This window comes from Colossoma macropomum, unplaced genomic scaffold (assembly GCF_904425465.1).
Source record: "Colossoma macropomum unplaced genomic scaffold, Colossoma_macropomum, whole genome shotgun sequence".
NCBI classification, from domain to species: Eukaryota; Metazoa; Chordata; class Actinopteri; order Characiformes; family Serrasalmidae; genus Colossoma; species Colossoma macropomum.
Window position 1 is genome coordinate 12,493,052 of NW_023494784.1, and position 17,385 is coordinate 12,510,436.

General features: G+C 40.0%; 1 protein-coding gene across 2 annotated transcripts in view; it reads right to left on the minus strand.

The window, feature by feature from the left end:
• bard1 (BRCA1 associated RING domain 1) overlaps positions 1-17,385 on the minus strand; it is a 36,454-nt gene that overhangs the window by 18,012 nt on the left and 1,057 nt on the right. Inside the window, exons 2-6 of one of the 2 annotated variants that reach the window (XM_036566046.1) lie at positions 15,918-15,974; positions 14,025-14,173; positions 11,503-12,560; positions 9,453-9,533; positions 7,482-7,654 (exon numbers count right to left, since the gene is read on the minus strand). In XM_036566046.1, coding sequence (XP_036421939.1) covers positions 7,482-7,654; positions 9,453-9,533; positions 11,503-12,560; positions 14,025-14,173; positions 15,918-15,974 — 1,518 coding nt within the window. The remainder of the gene's footprint in view (positions 1-7,481; positions 7,655-9,452; positions 9,534-11,502; positions 12,561-14,024; positions 14,174-15,917; positions 15,975-17,385) is intronic. The other variant, XM_036566892.1, reaches the window with a different exon arrangement.

Genomic DNA, 17,385 nt, shown 5'->3' on the forward strand with positions numbered 1-17,385 from the left:
CCCCTCGGACCACTAAGCCAATGAATCTTGTAGCCAAAAATTTGAATTATAAAAATAAATATAACAAATATATGCTAAGTAACAAACACGCTCCAATACCAATACCATTATATTTATACTTTGGCAATGTACCCAAATATATGAGTACATTTTGACATATTCGAAATTGTTTAGTATTTTTTAAATAATGTGCTTTGAATTCGACTGCTACATAAACACAGCTTGGGTCTAGAGAGAACAAGAGAGAGTAAAGAATGAGCAGCAAGAGCAACACTTTTTTTTTTTGGTCATTTCAAGGCGTTAATCAAGTCTAGCTCGTCTCTTCACTTTCTGCATGTGTTTAACACCATTTGCCAGTGATTATGGTTTATTCTACCACTCATTAAACACTTCAGTTCACTGTTATTGCCATGTCAAAATACATGAAAAATCATCTGGTAGGCTGAAATGTGACCTACCGGAGCAAAAAGGGTAAGAAACGACTGCAATCACCACCTTTTACAGCACTAACATAGATGCCAAATAAGAACTGAGCCAGGCAGCTGGTCAAACCATCTGCTTTTATGTATATTTACATGACAGTAAATTACTTGTGTTTAAATAACAGCACAACAGCGAAGCTCTAATGGTCAACAACACCAGTCCTGGAGATCTTCCGTCCTGTAGAGTCTAGTTCTAGCCACAATGACACACCTGTTCCAGCTAATTAACTTCTGCAGAAGTCTTTGACTGCGTCCAAAACCGCATGCTACAGTACCAAATAGTATGTCAAAAATGGAAAACCACAACTGATATCGGAACAGTATTATTACAGTAGTACGTAGTTTTGCACAAAGTCCTTGATTGGCAGCACTGAAAAATTTTCAAGTCAAGTGGCCACTTAGGCCACAGGCTCAGCATTTTCAGTGGTCAAAACAAGAAATGCTGCGACTAATGGCACTGGGCAGTAGGGGATCACTAGTATTTAGTGCTAACCTACCTTTTTTTTTTTAATCCATAAGTATAATTACACAATACACATAATTGCATAAGTGACAACAGTAGAAAAGTATTTGAAGATAACATTTAAGCAATATCAAATTCACTTGTGTGTGCTACCAACTAATGAGTCAAGCGCACAGGTCCGTGACCAGCACAAAAGGTGCCCGCTGGGGTTTTAAGTCAAGCAGTTGGCTCATCCTCACTCGTTAGATTAAGCGTCAGCGTGGAGATAACACCTGGGGGACAATTAATAGGTCCACTGGTCCATAAAATATTTCATTTGAATTCAGGAGCCATCAGGCCCCCCTTCCTAAGTGCACATGCACCCATATGCGCGCACAACACAACACAACCTCACACATTCCCATCTAATTCAGGATCAGAGTTCAGCACCCAAACACCTACCGAGGCAAAGGCAAAACAACCTAAGAAGCAACATCTAGAATCACGCCTTCAATACCAATAAGGCAGAGGTATGTCTTTATTGCCTCAGAGGTGAATATTAAGTAAGTTGGTCTGTGCTGTGTGATATTAGTAAACGACTGCTTCCTCAGAATGCCATCAATTTCTTAGCTGGCGAATCGGATGCAGATGCCTGCGGAAACAGGGCCCAATGCATCATGGATCGATAGAAATGTGAAAATTACAAACCCTTTGAGATGCACCAGATGTTTCTATTCATGCAACTGGAAAACTGTGGGAATCGAGTGTGGTAGGGATGCTGCCTGGAGCCAAGCACAGCCCATCGATTGACAGGAGTGCTTTCTCTGCGAGACTTCCTCACACAAACACTAAGAAGAAAAAAAAACCTCTTTCTCATGCACATACAAAGAAAACCTGCTTTTTCCTCTCTCCATCATAGACACACATAGATAGCACTCACACTCAGACCGGGCGGCCCAGTTTACTGGAGCGTTCCTGAGCCGGATCCAGCAAGTCACACCATCCTGCTTGTACAAGCAGCAGCATGCACACAGCCAATTCCTGTGCTGTAGAATGAGCAACATGAAGCAGCCCAGCGAGCCCTGAAGATTAGAGCTGAGCTTCAAGAAGTTGTTTCTAAGTTTCTAACACCTGAGAAGTTGGAACAGGCAAAGCAAAGGCACATGTAAACATGCCAAAACTCCCGAGTGGCGCAACCATCTAAGCGTTGGCCCTGTCATCAGGAGATCGTGATCTCAATCCCTGGCGATGCTACAGTCGTCCGTGGCCAGGGAGTCCAAGACAGCACAATTGGCCTCGCTCTCTCTGGGTGAACAGGACAGCCCCTCCGTCTCCCCCCATCACTCAACATGATGCTAGTCAGCGCAGGCATCTGTTAGCTGACGTGACAGTTGGCACTTTCCTCCGAGCGCGTTCATCTGTCCAATGACGGAAAATCCCAAAAAATAAATAAATAAATAAAAATTATGCATCTAGATATTTGTATTCAACATTTTAAACACTGTGCTGCACTAAAGCCAAACAAACAAGACTAATTATGCTCCCTTTGTAAATAAATATACAAGAAGTATTTTTAAGTATTGATGATATCCATTATATGCTGAGAAAAGTATATTGTAACATAATTAATCATGATAACAATAAATATCGTCATACTGCCCAGCCCTACTGAGGATTACCTCTGGACCTGCATAGTGGACACAACTGCTATAACACGGTAAACAAAACTTTCAGTTCTTTATTCAAATAGGTAAACAATACACTGATGTACTCCGCTGCACTCATTCTTGACTCAAATGGGCCGAGACTGACTATTAGCACACCTAAAATATACAGGTGAACTACATTTTCAGTCACATACAGCACTAGGGGTGTAACGATTCAGTAAACCCACAACACGGTTCAATTTATGATACTGGGGTCACGATTCAATATTCCAATAATATTTCTAACAAAATTAGAATGAAGAAAAATGATGACTATAATCGCATTTCTGTCAAAAAGGGGGGAAAAAAAGTATTTTTCAAAAAAAAAAAAAAATAATTATTTAACAATAAAGTTTCAACATCTGATATGTTGTCTTTGTACTATTTTCATTTAAATATAAATGTTTAATGATTTGCATATCACTGCATTCTGTTTTTATTTACATTCTGCACAGCATCCCAACTGTTTTGGAATTGAGGTTGTACTGTATTTATGTTTATTGGTATTTATTCTAAGAGTATTATTAAAAAAAAAATCATACTGCTGAGATTAATAATTTTAAACAAATTTCCAGGCTGCAGTACTGTACGTGACTTTAACTAAAAACAACCTAAATAAAAAGTAGCTCATTTTCTATACATTTTAAACACAGAGTGATTAATGGAAGGCTCTACTGTTTCTCCTCGTCTCATAATGCTGAACAACACCATATCACCATATTTTAAATTAGCAACTTATTTTTTTCTATATTTGAACAGTTTTATTTGAAAAAAAACTGGTTTGGAAACCCAGAGATGTTAATTAAGCTGTTACAATCTGAATATTTTTGTCTGTGCTGTGGTGGCTGTGACAGCTAGTGCTTTTAATTTTTTGCTATAGTATCATTACAGTATTGTGAAATGTAATATCATACTTGGTACTAATATCACAGTCAAAACAACCCAAATGGACACAGACACAAATCAATCCATTACAGGCCTCAGAGCTGGCTCTGGCGAAAACCAACTCCCAGCTATTTCTGTGACAGGCCCCTCTCTCTCAGAGCTCCGAGTGGAGAGAGGGAGGGCAAACCGATTGTCTCTGACAGCACTGGATTGCTTTTGTCTACTGCGACTATGACAGAGTCGACATCATTCTCTTTCACTTCTGCCTCTGAGACAAGAGGCACATTTTGCTGATGTCTTCTGTACGGCGCTCCACTATAGGCAATCAATGCACAAAAGAGCCACAGACAGAGGCGTGCATTAGGAATGATGAAAGCTTACCTCAGAGAGAGCAGAAATGCCCTATGGAACACTGGAACACCCTGACTACACCCTATAGACTCACAGGTAGGGTGGCATTGTTAATGTAATGAGCCGAAACATGAAAAAGGGTACAATAACACTTCTGCCCAGTGCCTACAAAGGTTAAGGAAGAGAAGCTGAAGAACATGTCAGATATAGGCTTAAGTTCCTACTGCAGAGGGGGACAACAGAGGAGGGGGAAATGAAGGGAAAGGGGAAAAACAATGGTCCACATATTAAGTCTAGTTTGAACTGAGGAAGAAAAATTGAGTGTCACTCTGTATATGGCTACAGTAACTGGTAAGGCCATCTCAACGGCAATAATGTGCCAAGCTAGCCATGTAATTTCAGAGCTGCAGTTGGGCTGAACAATAGATGTTTTTTAATGTTTACTGCTGTCACAGAAGGCTGCAATGTGCAAAAGGTCCCTCGAACCTAATCATGGTTTCTATGAGTGTTCTGATAAATGACTTTATACATGTAATCCAATAAAAATAAATTAACACCTTAAATGGCCAGCAAACTTTTATTGTACACTCCTCTAACCAAAAGAGCCCATATCACAGAAAACCAACCTTTCCTGATTTTTTAAATAAAAGACTTAAATATTGTAGGTAAACGTTGAGTGCTTTTCCATGCACTCAATCCGATCATAATCAGATTTCTGCAGTTATCTGATTATTCAAATGGTCATGTAAACAGCACACTCTTTCTTAGATCGGAGCAAGGTCTAGATTTCTCAGTGCATGTAAACTGTTACCTGGATTTCTTTTGTGTTTCTCAGTCTTCACACGTGCGGCAGCACCAGATATAAGCAAGCAGCTTTGCCGAAAGAAGGCAGTAAAACACTTTTGGGGTGATGCCGAAACCAAATACATTCTTGATGAAATAAAGGACTTAAATATTCTTCATCTTCTAGATCATGTATGTTCATATTTTCAGGTAAAATGGGGCAATGTTTAAAAGTGAGTTTGTTGGCTGGTTGCAAAGCAGCAATCCGATTACTGCCTGACTCATGTAGACCTGGAGTTTTCTCATTATCTGATCACGCAAGTGCATGTGAACACATTGATTGGATTACTGACAAAATCTGATTTTCTGCAGTTATCGGAATATTAAGTACATGTAAATGCACCCATCGTTTAAGTTTTTAAATATACCATTCACTCCCCAGTCCATTTAGTCTATAAATGTAAACTAAGCTGCAAAAACTGCTGTTTTTATGATGTCACAAAATCTATGCCTTTATATACATATATCTGCCTATTGTGCCATTTTTAAATCTGCAATTTAAAAGTCATAAGTGTCGGATCAGATCTTGCTGGATTCAGACCACGTCATACGCCTTTATGTGTAACATCACACACAGGCTCAGAAGAAGGTCTGGCTTGATGTTTAGGTCTCAAATCCAAAATCAATATTATACTGATAAAGATATGATGATCACAGTAGATGATTCACTCACAACTTCTGAAATCACATCTTTCACCAAGTTCTGTTTGAATACTGTTTATTCATCAGAATTACCATCTGCTCTGGGAAGCACAACTCGCATTAAAACGTTCTCAATTACACAATTCCACCAGAGAGGTCTCCAAATCCCCAAATCTTACGAAGTGTAGCATTAAGTGGATTCTGGTTATGTACATGTTTTTCTGGCAGGGCACGTGGCAAGTAGGGCTGCAACAAACAACTAATTTGATAGTCAAATTATCTGTCAATTACTGAAACAAATAACTGATTATTTGGATTATAAATCTCTGCATTACCAAATAACTTATGTAGCTATCAGCTTGAGGTTGTTTTATGCATTTGTTAACCAACAATAAAGACAATAAAGATGAATAACATTCAAGAATCCCCGGTTTAATGAACTTTCCTGCTAATACAAAAGATAAATAAACTCCAATATCGCTTTCCTGACAAAATTTAAGACTAAGGATGTGCAAAGTAGCAGCAATAAAAAAAAAAAAACAAAACTAAATCAGTTTTCCTTTAATGAAGTAAATAGAAAAATCTATCTAAATCTAAAATGTAAATGTAAACAGTGCAGTCTGTGCTCTGTGCATTCTGCTGTCTGTCTACACTTCGCTGCAAATAAATTTTACAATCACAGGTCTTTATTGAAACGGAGGAAAGTCAGCATCTCTCCATGCTCTTGTGAGAGTCTCACTCTCATCTGAGAGCAAATACTCCCCACTGCAGAGAAGATGAGCTCTGATAGAGCGGATGGGAAAGTGGGGAACGATTGTGGCAAACCTCTCTATGAACAGTTAAATTTGAACGATTTTGTGCAAAGTTTCATTTCAACAGTAACCCTTTGTCCAGATGCCCTGTGTGTTCACGAAGAACTACCTCCTTAAACTGTTTGCGAGTGGAGCTAAACGTTCGCGGAAAACAGAAAACTGCTGGGAAACGCTCTCCTGTGTTCGCCGAGTCTGAATGCACTGGTGGCCTCAACGTTAAGACACCGATGCAGTGTTTAAAACCGTAAACGTTATCTGGAAAGTAAACAAGGTCATTGTAAATGATAGTTGCTTCTCTGTTCCAGCCCCATTAACAATTCCAGAGAACAGCATTTCGAAATAGAAAATGTTACAGCTCAGCTCAGAACATGAAGTAGGACAGAATTTAACATTAAGCTCGCTAGCACAACTCGCTGCGTCCCAAACCACACACTTCTGTACTTCACATACTACACTAATGAGTGCACTTCTAATGGTATATGTGCTATTTTTACACACTATTTCGTGAGCTAGTATGCGGTTTGGGACGTCGTATCTTACCGATATGAATCTTCTTCATCCAGTGAGTCGACGAGTTTCCTCTTCAGACGCTCCTGCATGGAGGAGGTCGGCTTTAAAACCGCACAACTGACTGCTTTTTTTCTGAGTTGAGCTCCTGCACTTTTGAGGATCTTGTTCTGAATGCAGCCATCGCTCTGTTGTTAACTTTCCAGTGAGCAGTAATGTCAAAACGTTCCTAGTGAGCGTGAGAAAGACGTGTAATGACGTCACCAACTAATCGACTATTAAATTAGTCGCCAACTAATTTGGTCATCGATTTTAGTCAACTAATCGTTCCCCTTGTGGCAAGTGGAAAAAATATACTCGTTTTTGTACAAAACTACTCGAACACTTTACTACCCCACGGGAAGGACTACACAGCTAATATCACACAGAGTGAGTGAGCGCTATTTCAGGTTAGATGTGTTACAGGAATCACACTCGTTCTACTTTTCCCTTCGATATCTCATCCTGCAATCTCTGAGGATATCAACCCAGTATCAATAACTGGAATCAGAAATGTGCCGTTCTTTGTTTTCTTTTCAGGCAGCACATTCAACATGTAGAGACCACCAATGAGAACTCAACAGGTGCAAAAACCATCTTCAGTAACCCTTCAAAATGTCAAAACGACTGTCAAACTGTCAGACACGAGACATTTTGGTTGCACAAAGTACACTTTTCTCGTAAAAATAATTTACATTTTTAAAATTAGCACATTTCCAACTCTGATTCAGCTGTGAGTGACAGGCTTGGTGTATGTATGGGAGTTTCTTACAGGACACTGGGAGAGGCTCCGTTCTCCAGCAGCAGTCTGGCCACGGCCACATGTCCGTTCCTCACTGCATCGTGAAGTGGAGAGTCGTTCTCATAGCCGGGGGTGTTTAACAGCGCCCCCTGCTGCAGCAGCACCTCCACCACACCCAGGTGGCCCAGGTTACATGCTTCATGCTAAGGAAGAGCAAACTTTAAATACATGAATATGTGTGAGAATAAGTGAAAAATAAGTTAACAAATCCTCTACAGAGACCACACTTCTGCACATTTTAATACACAATTAGTGTTTATTTGCTGAGTTTACCATATTTGAAAAAATAAAACATAAAATGTGGCCTGTGCCAAAGTTATTCCCCCAAGTATGTAAAACCAAGTATGTAATTTGACCAGGAGCACCCAAACTTTTGAATATGACTGTACTTTCATACATACATACGTATGTGCAACAATTTTCAGCACCAGAGAAAATTATATTTAAATGGACAAAAAATTATATTTAAATATGTATCTGGGCAGTAAACCTTCTTTGATCAGAAAGCTAATAATATTAGAATAAATATAAACAACATTAATACAAAAACAAATGTCTCTCATTGTTTCAGTTTAACCATTTCTAAAACTCTCCTCATGACAGCCTAGTATTCATCACAGTTTTCATACAGTGAGTGTTTACATGCACTCAATAATCCGATCATGTTCGAATTTCTGTAGTTATCTGATTATTTAAACGGTCATGTAAACAGCACACTCTGACGTCTAAGATCGGAGTAAGGTCTGTTAAGAAATCCGATAAAGAAAGCTGGATTTTAGCTCAGTAATCAGATTTCTTAGTGCATGTAAACTCTTACTCTGATTTCGGATTTCTCAGTCTGCGCATGTGCAAAAACAGACCGAAGTACTGGAAATAAGCAAGCAGTGTTGCTGTGAGATGCAGCAAAACACTTTTAGAGAGACACTGGTCAGTTGTAAAGCAAAAATACGATTATCATCTGACTCATGCAGACCTAGAGTTTATCTGATTACTCAAGTGCATGTAAACGTGTTGAATGGATTACCGATCCATGTTCTTCTAAGGAGTACAAAATAAACATAAATAAACATAGACCTTAACATCAATATCACAAATTTGCTTATGTATAAATAGCCCTCTAGAATTAGTGCAGAATCTTGAATGTATCTTCTACATTCGTTGTTTTCAGAGATCTAAAATTGTCTGTTTTTTTTTTTAAGTTTAAATGGGAAAAAAAATTCCTCCTGGATTTTCAATGTGGTCTCAGACTTTTTGACCCCTCTGTACATGCATACATACATAAATCTCTCTGTATGTGTACAAAACTGCTACAAGGGTGAAGAGAGCACATGAATACAAATGAAGAAAAACTCTTTAGGCAGTTTGCATACAAGTGTATCTACCTACTACTAAGCTCACCTTAAATTTACATCATTTTCACCAATCCTTGGGCAAATTCCATATTAAAATACTAAGCTATGAAATGTTTGTTTGTTACAGCTTCCTCCACAAAGCAAAGGTTGCAAATATCTTGGAGACCCTGAAGACTTAATACTTCATTCACCCACTACATAATTCAAAACTTCATGTTGTCTAACCTACATTTTCCATGAACAAAAAAAGCACATTAAACACTATAGATGGTAGAAAGGGTATATTTGTGGATGTACATCAGTTGAAATATTTATGAACCTCTCCTAAAGCATGCATAGATTATGCATGACATACCCACAAACCACTGAAATGGTTAAATATTGTATAAAAAGATGTTTCACCATAAAGTCAACTGAGCAGTACATGGAAAAGCTCTCCAGCCATCTCCATTACACAAATCTACACCCTTGTAAGAACTTACATGTTAATGTTTTACATGTTAAATGGCCAAATGGCAAAGCACATGCAGGGTAGTATAAGCAGAGAGAGAGAAAGAAGGAAAGAAAGATAGACAGATAATCTCCTGACCAGTGGAGTCCAGCCAGCATTGTCCTTCAGGTTGGGGTCAGCTCCCTGAGCCAGAAGTTCTTTTGTCGCCTCCACATCACCCTGCATGAGCAAAAAAGGTCATTATATACTTATTTTAAGAAATTTTAGTAATTAAAAGACTTACAATGAGGCACTCTGGACAAGTATTTCATATTCAACCATATTCTGCTAATTTATTTTAGCACTACAAAGTCTAACTGATCACTGCAGACAGCTTAACCATCACCTTCTTATCACTAAAGCACCCAAATATCAAGCCTGAAACAGTTATTTGTTGATGAGCTGGTGTGAAGCACAACAGAACTAGTACAGCCCTCTGCACAGGGCTTTTATTCTGATGAGCTGTCATGCTTAGTTAAGAGGCACCTTTATCTAGACATGCTGCAGTGCTTTGTAGAGAAATATGGCGCATTTTACATTTGCAAAGAAACACTTGCTTCATCTTCTTAAACAAATATGTTTGCCTGTAATGCGATCATTCACAATTATTAGCTGTATGTAGAGCATTCAGTTCTATTAATGACAATATAAAACAAGAACGTGGCACGTGATCTGGTCTAGCGTGGCCAGATGGCATTTACTTGTTGGATACTGTTTATTAGATGTTTAAGAAAACTTCCTTTTGTTGATTCACAGTATATATTTAGTAGTACTATTATGTAATTAGTAATGAGAACCGTGTTTAACAACTTAAGTAAATGTAAAATATCTTTATTGTGCAAAACAGTTAAAAACTGAACAGTATAGAGATTTGAGCAGCTTCTCTGCTCAAAAACGGAGCTGAGGGGCTCCCGAGTGGCGCAACTGTCTAAGCGTTGGCCCTATCATCAGGAGATCGCGAGTTCGATCCCTGGTGATGCTACAGCCATCCGTAGCCGGGAGTCCAAGAGAGCACAATTGGCCTCGCTCTCTCCGGGTGGGTAGGATGGCCCCTCCTTCTCCCCCCATCACTCAGCGCGATGCTAGTCAGCACAGGCGTCTGTTAGCTGACGTAGCAGATCTGGCGGTTGGCGCTTTCCTCCGAGCGCGTTCGGCTGTCCAGTGACGTTGCGTGAGCGGCAGTTCGAAAAGAAGCGGTGGTTGGCTTCACAGGTCTCGGAGGAAGCCTGTGTTAGCCTTCACCCTCCTAGCGTTGATAGCATCGTGTGATTGGGGGAGTCCTAACTAGCGGGTGGAATTGGAGACGACTAAATTGGGGAGAAAAATCGGGTAAAAAAAAAAAAAATAAATAAAAAAAAAAACAAAAAACGGAGCTGAATGTTGTTTCACATCCAAATTTCTCAAGTCATTGGTCTCGTACGTGCATCTTGTTCGCTCGTGTTGCATCTCTGAGCGTCAGTTCAGTAAATATCATCGTCGTTCATGCCGTCAGTATCAGAGACTTCCAGTGTTTTTTCTGGCTTGGTTGAAGTGGTGGGCCGCAAGACCCCGCTGCTGAGTGATACAGCTGACCGACAGAGGCGCACCTCAGGCAGGGCTAGTGGACACACGGGCCCAGCTAGTGGGCTGTTATGCCAAAGGTTAACTCGAGGCTAAATGCAATCATTACGCCGAGAGTCCGGTGGTTCCCTCCGCTCCCTCAATAACATTAACTCAAACTGTAACTGCCATGAGCATTTTTACTGCTGCATGTCGTCCCACACCGCTGACGTGTTAAGCTCTGCACGCATACATGCGTCAGAAATTGCTTTGTGGTATCAGTCATATGTATCGGTATCCTCATCACCAACAGCGATACTGCGTTTAAGTGCCAGTATCTGCGCCCGTATCAAAACAGCATCGATGCAACACTATTAACCCTCTGTTTTGGTCTAACGCTCAGCTACACCCTCAGTGCACTCCAAGGTTGACAGATTCTTTTTGTCACTTATCACCTGTTTCTATGGTTTCTGATGCTCATGACAAACTTGCAGAAAAGTAATAAAACATTGAAGGTCATGGGTATGACATTACTTGTTAGCTACATTAGCCTCGTAGCTCCAGTGCAAACGTAAAGATGCTAATAAATAAATGAATGAAAGAAAATGACCTTAATGGCAGCCAGATGCAGAGGCGTCTCTCCTTTATGGTTCCTCTTCATGTAGGCCGGGCTACTCTGGCTGTGGCGCTCTGATGGAGGCCGCCTCCCAGTAGAAGGCGAACAGCTTGGACTTCCTTCCAGTTCCTCTTGTCTGGCTCTCTCACGAACATTGGAGAGTCTGGAGCTTTCTGGAGAAAGTGAAGGCGTAGGCAGTTGGGCTTCCCTACCAGGGACAGACCTTCTCCTCCTGACTGGAGACAACTTAGGCCGCTTTGGTGTGGTCTGCGGGCTGCCCACCTGCTCTTTCGGCCTGGTTCTTTTGGGAGTTTTTCCTGGGGAAGGACGAGCAGGTCTTTGAGTGTTGACTGCTGGTTCAGTCTCTATAACTGGATTAGGCTGCTGCTCACAGACAGACTGCATGATTTGTGCTGGAGATTTTTGCTCCTCGCTTGAGAGCTCAATTTTGTTCACTGTTCCCTCCTTCGAGATCCTCTTTGGGCTGAGGGCCCCCTGGGGAGAGGCCTCCTGGATCTCCTGGGGCTTAAGTAAGCTGTCTGGGCACTGGAAGGACACCCTCTTACTTATCTTACCCTCACTGTCATCACAATTCTTCTCTTCTTCCTCCTGAACCTTGCCTTCCAGGGCACCATCTTTACTAAATCCCCACTGTTGGTTCACAGCCTCCAGCCTCATCTTCTTCAGCTTCTGCTTGGTCTGATACCTGGTGGGGGGCCTAGGTATGTTTTTGGCCTGTTTGCCAGCAGATCCCACTCTCCTTTTCTTTCTTTTCGGCTTTCTTCCATCATTTCCTCCATTCCTTGGAGAAGAGGAAGAGCCAGAATCCTGAGAGGAGGAGTTGAAGTTGAAAACGGACAAAAAATTAGTGTCCTGGCGTTTAGATGCTGGCTCAGACGGCCCAGTTTTTCCCGTCTGCAAGTTAACTTCCACTGGTTTCTCCACTCGGCAGCGTACTTTGCGACTCTTTGGACTGAACCAGATCTTGAAGTTCTTTTTCTGCCTGAGGACAGAGGTTTCATTTGAAGGTGTGGAAGAATCTGCAGAAGGAGCTAGGAGGGAATGTAGACACATTTCAGATGTTACACGGAAATTATATACGCAGTACTAATCAAAAAATTACACCTACTTATTAAGAGGTTTCCTTACATCTACCTCTTTACACATTTCAAAAGAAAAGTGAAAAACACAAAATTTCTTATGATCTATTTTCAAGTCTTCAAACTGGCCCCCCTTTGATGCAGCTTTGCGCAGTCTTGACGTTCTCTTAGGAATTTCACCAGAAGCCATCTGGGGAGCTTTTCCAACAGAGCTGAAGAAACTCCACGTGTGCTGGGATCTCGTTGGCTGCTGAGAACTACTTAGGGTGCATTTAATTTTTTTTTTGTCTTAAATAAATTCAGACACAGGCATCGATGTACCGATTTATATTTATTTTATTTGTCTTTGAATGAAATGTCAAGTATTTAAGTATAAACCGTTTTTTCTTTGGATTAGAGATGCACGATATCTGAATCACATCATCATCAAGGGTTAAATTGATTTAAAAAAAATAAATAACGGACATCGGACAGAGATTTAGATTTGACCAATGTTTCAAAATAATATTTAGTAGTATTCATAGTACTTGTTGTACTCCGAAAAAGCAGAACTTGTACGCAACACTTGGCTACTGTGCTAAAATGTCTGTAATTTATTAATTTCACTGTTTGAAACCCTACAGAAATAAATATTTCTCTGTAATACTGACCCAAGCACATGTAATCCCAGCTTCTATATTTAATATATGTTTATGGACCAGCATCGGCAGATACGTACATGAAAAACGTCAGAAAATTGCCATGACTGGTACATGCGTGACTGGTACCATACATCACTTCAACAATAAACAATGTACTGTTTTCCTGGCTGGTAAAGAATCTTTTCAGGCAAACATGCTTTCTTATATTATTTATAAAGCAATCACACTTCGGTCTCAAAGATACTTGCTAGAACTTCCAGTGATTGAGGTTATTTAGAGACAAACACTCAATCACAGGCATGTTTATTCTGCACCACTCGGTTCGAGCACCTCTGTCAGAGGCGCTGCTCAGCAGATAGTCAGGCGTGTTATCTCTAATTCTACAGCAGTGTCAGCGCGAGCCGGCCAACGTGACACCCACCAAACCTAATCTCCGTGCTGTGTTTAATGCGCTGACCCCACGGGCACTGATCTGCCCGTCACACAGAGCGCTGCTCCGTAGCCCACGACATCACACTCAGTGTCTGCCCAGAAGTACAAGCTAAAAACCACTATGGCTAATTGCATCACATAATTATAGTCATTATGAGGCTCAAAGTTCAGTCCGGTATTTTACACACATACATATATAAAACTCTTTTTTTCTTATCATTTTAACAAGTTAACGCTTCCTAAGACTTTTATGTGTGAATGAAACCAGGCTTTAAAACTCTCTGCAGCAGATAAATGACTTAATTTGTTGCTCTATGCCACAGTGTGACCAGTGTGGCATTACCTTGGACCTCTGACGGATAAAGCAGTGACTCCAGGTTGCAGAAGAGCTCTGTGATGTTGCTGAGCTGCCTGTTGATCTGGATGTCTTTCACCCACGCAGGACTGTGACACACACTGCAGCCGTCTCCAGCATGAGGACCTGCACATGACCTGCAGCGAGAAATGTACATTAAATGGAATGGTTCACTGAAAAATCAGCCTTGTTCAGTTTTCCCCCTTTATGCATAGCTGACTGGCTAAGGCATTGTGTCTGAATTTCGCTTCTGTAGTTTTGCACCAGAGTAAATGTTTTGGGCAATACAGACTTCCATTAGCTAGATTAGCCACACAGTGCCAAAGTGCAAATAAAAAGAAAAAAAAAACAAAAACAAACAAAACAAACTGAATAGACAGGCTATGCAAATTCAAAGGGTTTCGCATTTGGAAGGGTAGAGGTAAATTAATTCATGTGCCTCCCAAAAAAATACAAACAAGTATGAGTAAGCAGCAACAAGTCTGCACATTATTTTACCATTGCTGTGTGTTCATGAAAGCTTTTTAAGCGTATTCAAAGCCGGAGTGCCTGGGATTATTTTTCGCTCTGGGAGTTATTGTTTATGTCTTCTTTACCTTTACAACTGAAATAAGGATCTGCAATCACTAATGAGGCATTCAAAGAGGACAGAGAAAATACACAAATCAACGGTTTGGTGAAATGTCAACTTTATGTTATGAACAACTGCTTAAGCATGGGTGCGTTGCCAAGGATGTGCTTTTGAGGGCATGACTGAGAAGGTACAGTGTGGCTTTTGTACAGAAATTTGACTTTACAGAAATTGGTATTGGCCATGATAGGTGCGATCCTAATGTTTGGGGCAAGAGGAACTTTGTGCAGGGTTGATTTTTTTAGTGAACCATTCATTTAATCCAGTTTATGATGTAAATTATTGGTATTAATCTTTCATTCAGGAAAAGAATAAAATAAGACATAAGACGATATTCCATTATGAGACCATACTATTTATGTGACACCTCACCCTTTAAAGGGCCAAAATAACAGCAAACTGAATTTTCTACACTTCTTTAAAAGACGTTAATGAAGTATGTGAACATTGTTAAAAGTTTCAAAATGTTTCCTATGATCATTCTTGCTGTCCATGTCTCTTATGTCTCTTTGTTTTTCTGTTTTGGCTGTCTGTTGCTCCCCATCCCCTTGTTGTTCGTTGTTTTGTGAAACCTTGATCACAAAAAAAAAGGTTTAGCTGCAAAAAGGCCCATTCAGAATTCACTGTTTTTGTAATGTCGCAAAAGGCAACACATTTAAATATATATATGCCCATTCAGCCTAATGCAATTTAGCCCCACCCATTCACACTAAAGTTATAAGGACTGTTTCAGCCTGGACTGCTTTCTGAATGAGGCACTATACAGGGCAGCCAAAATAGAGGTTGTTTGCATATATCAGTCTTGTCACAGTAAAAAAAAAACAAAAAAAAAAAAACCAAAACAAAAAAACAGCCTGTTTAACCCTAAGAGATAAGGAGAGGCTGGAAAATTGAGTCGTAAAAATGATTTTTGGTACATAAAACCACACAAATGTTAGATATAGACTTCGTGAGACAAACAATAAAATATTTAGGATATAAACCGTTTGCTTACAATACTTCGCAATGGATAATTAGGGCTCTATAATATGCATGTAATCATAGTCAAAACAATCTAAATAATGCAGGTCAGTCTAAAACCATGTTACATCCAGGGTTCAGCAGTGTTTCTTAAGTCATCTCATGACCACAAAATGTACTAATATAATCATGATACTGAACTCCGTCCACACTGCACAGAGCCCATGGATAAGGATCTTATTTTAATACGCTGAAGACAGATATTGAAGCTGTCACTTCTGAACGCTTACCTGCAAAGCAAATGTTCACAAATTCCCAGGCACACCGGCTCAGTCAGGATGTTTGAACTGCAGGAGTAAGTTAAAGATAATCGTGAATGCCAAAAATATTGAATGGCGAGCGGAGAACTGTCTTATCACAGAGCGTGTTTATATACATTCACTTCAACAGAGCCCAAAGTTGTTTTCTTAGATTGCGCCTTTGGACACGGCGCCGTTCTTTCTCCACACTCCTTATCTCCAGTCTGAGAGCAGCTTGGCTTTCATTTCTTCATCCATCTCCAAACTCGCCGCCACACTACACTCTGAGTGAGCAGTAAGAAGGGTTGTTTGCAGGAAATTAGACATTTGGAAAATATTAATTCTAAACACTGCATCGGCCAGATGAAGACGTGATATGCATGTTCTGTGGAAGGGAGGACAGGAAGGTGAAGGAAAGCTAAAAGAAATTAACATGCAGACGAAAACAATTTTAAAGATACTGTTCCTCTCAACTGTTAGTCCCAAACTTGACCAATTAAAATGAGGATGAGACAGAAACTTTGCATAAACAGCATGAGATCTGGTGTCTTCTCCTTTCCTACTTTTATTTCAGGAATTCCACAGATTATTCATGTGCAAATATTCCAGGCATAGAATTCCAAAAGAGTTTATTCATTTGATGTACACTACATGTCCAAATGTCTGTAGACTCTTGTACCATCAAATAAAGGGTATTAATAGGGATTGTGTACCCCCTTTAGTGTTCTGTAAAGGCTTTACAGTAGATGTTGGAACTGTAAAGCACCTTAAAGTAGCTGAACGTACATTCAGAAGGCATGTCTGAACACTCTGGACATACAGCGTACGCTATTAAATAAAGCCATGTTTTTCTAACAACGTAAATCTTTCAATCGATCTTTCCTTTTCTTGCCATCCTGTGTTGTCAGGGCACAAAAACAGAAACACATTTTACAGTGTTAATCATACTAGATACACTTACAGGGTCCTACAGGAATCATATCACACACTACGGGGTGGGCAGTGTGATAATATTTATCATTATCGTGACAAATTACATTACAACATGCTTTTCTAGGCAAACCATAGAAATCATTTGTACTTAAAGGGGAATTCCACCAATTCTTCAAAATTTCTGCATAATTAAATGGTTAAGATGTAAACAAAGCCATTCAGGGTGGTTTGATGCGAAGTGCTCCATTCTAGACAAACCTGCTTACTTAGAATTGTTCACGATAGTGATACCAGAAACCAGGCATCTGAAGCATTTAATGCACCTAGAAGCTACCTTACAGAAAGCTATAGCATAAAATGATGACAAACACACTGTGTGACACGTGATGCATTGTTTGACAACAGTTCTGACATAAGAATTTTGTCCTAAAACATATTTTTTTAAATGCATTCATGGCAGAGAGGTATACGCAGGCTGTTGTAAGGCAATAAGATTAATAACACTGATAATATGATTATTAACATT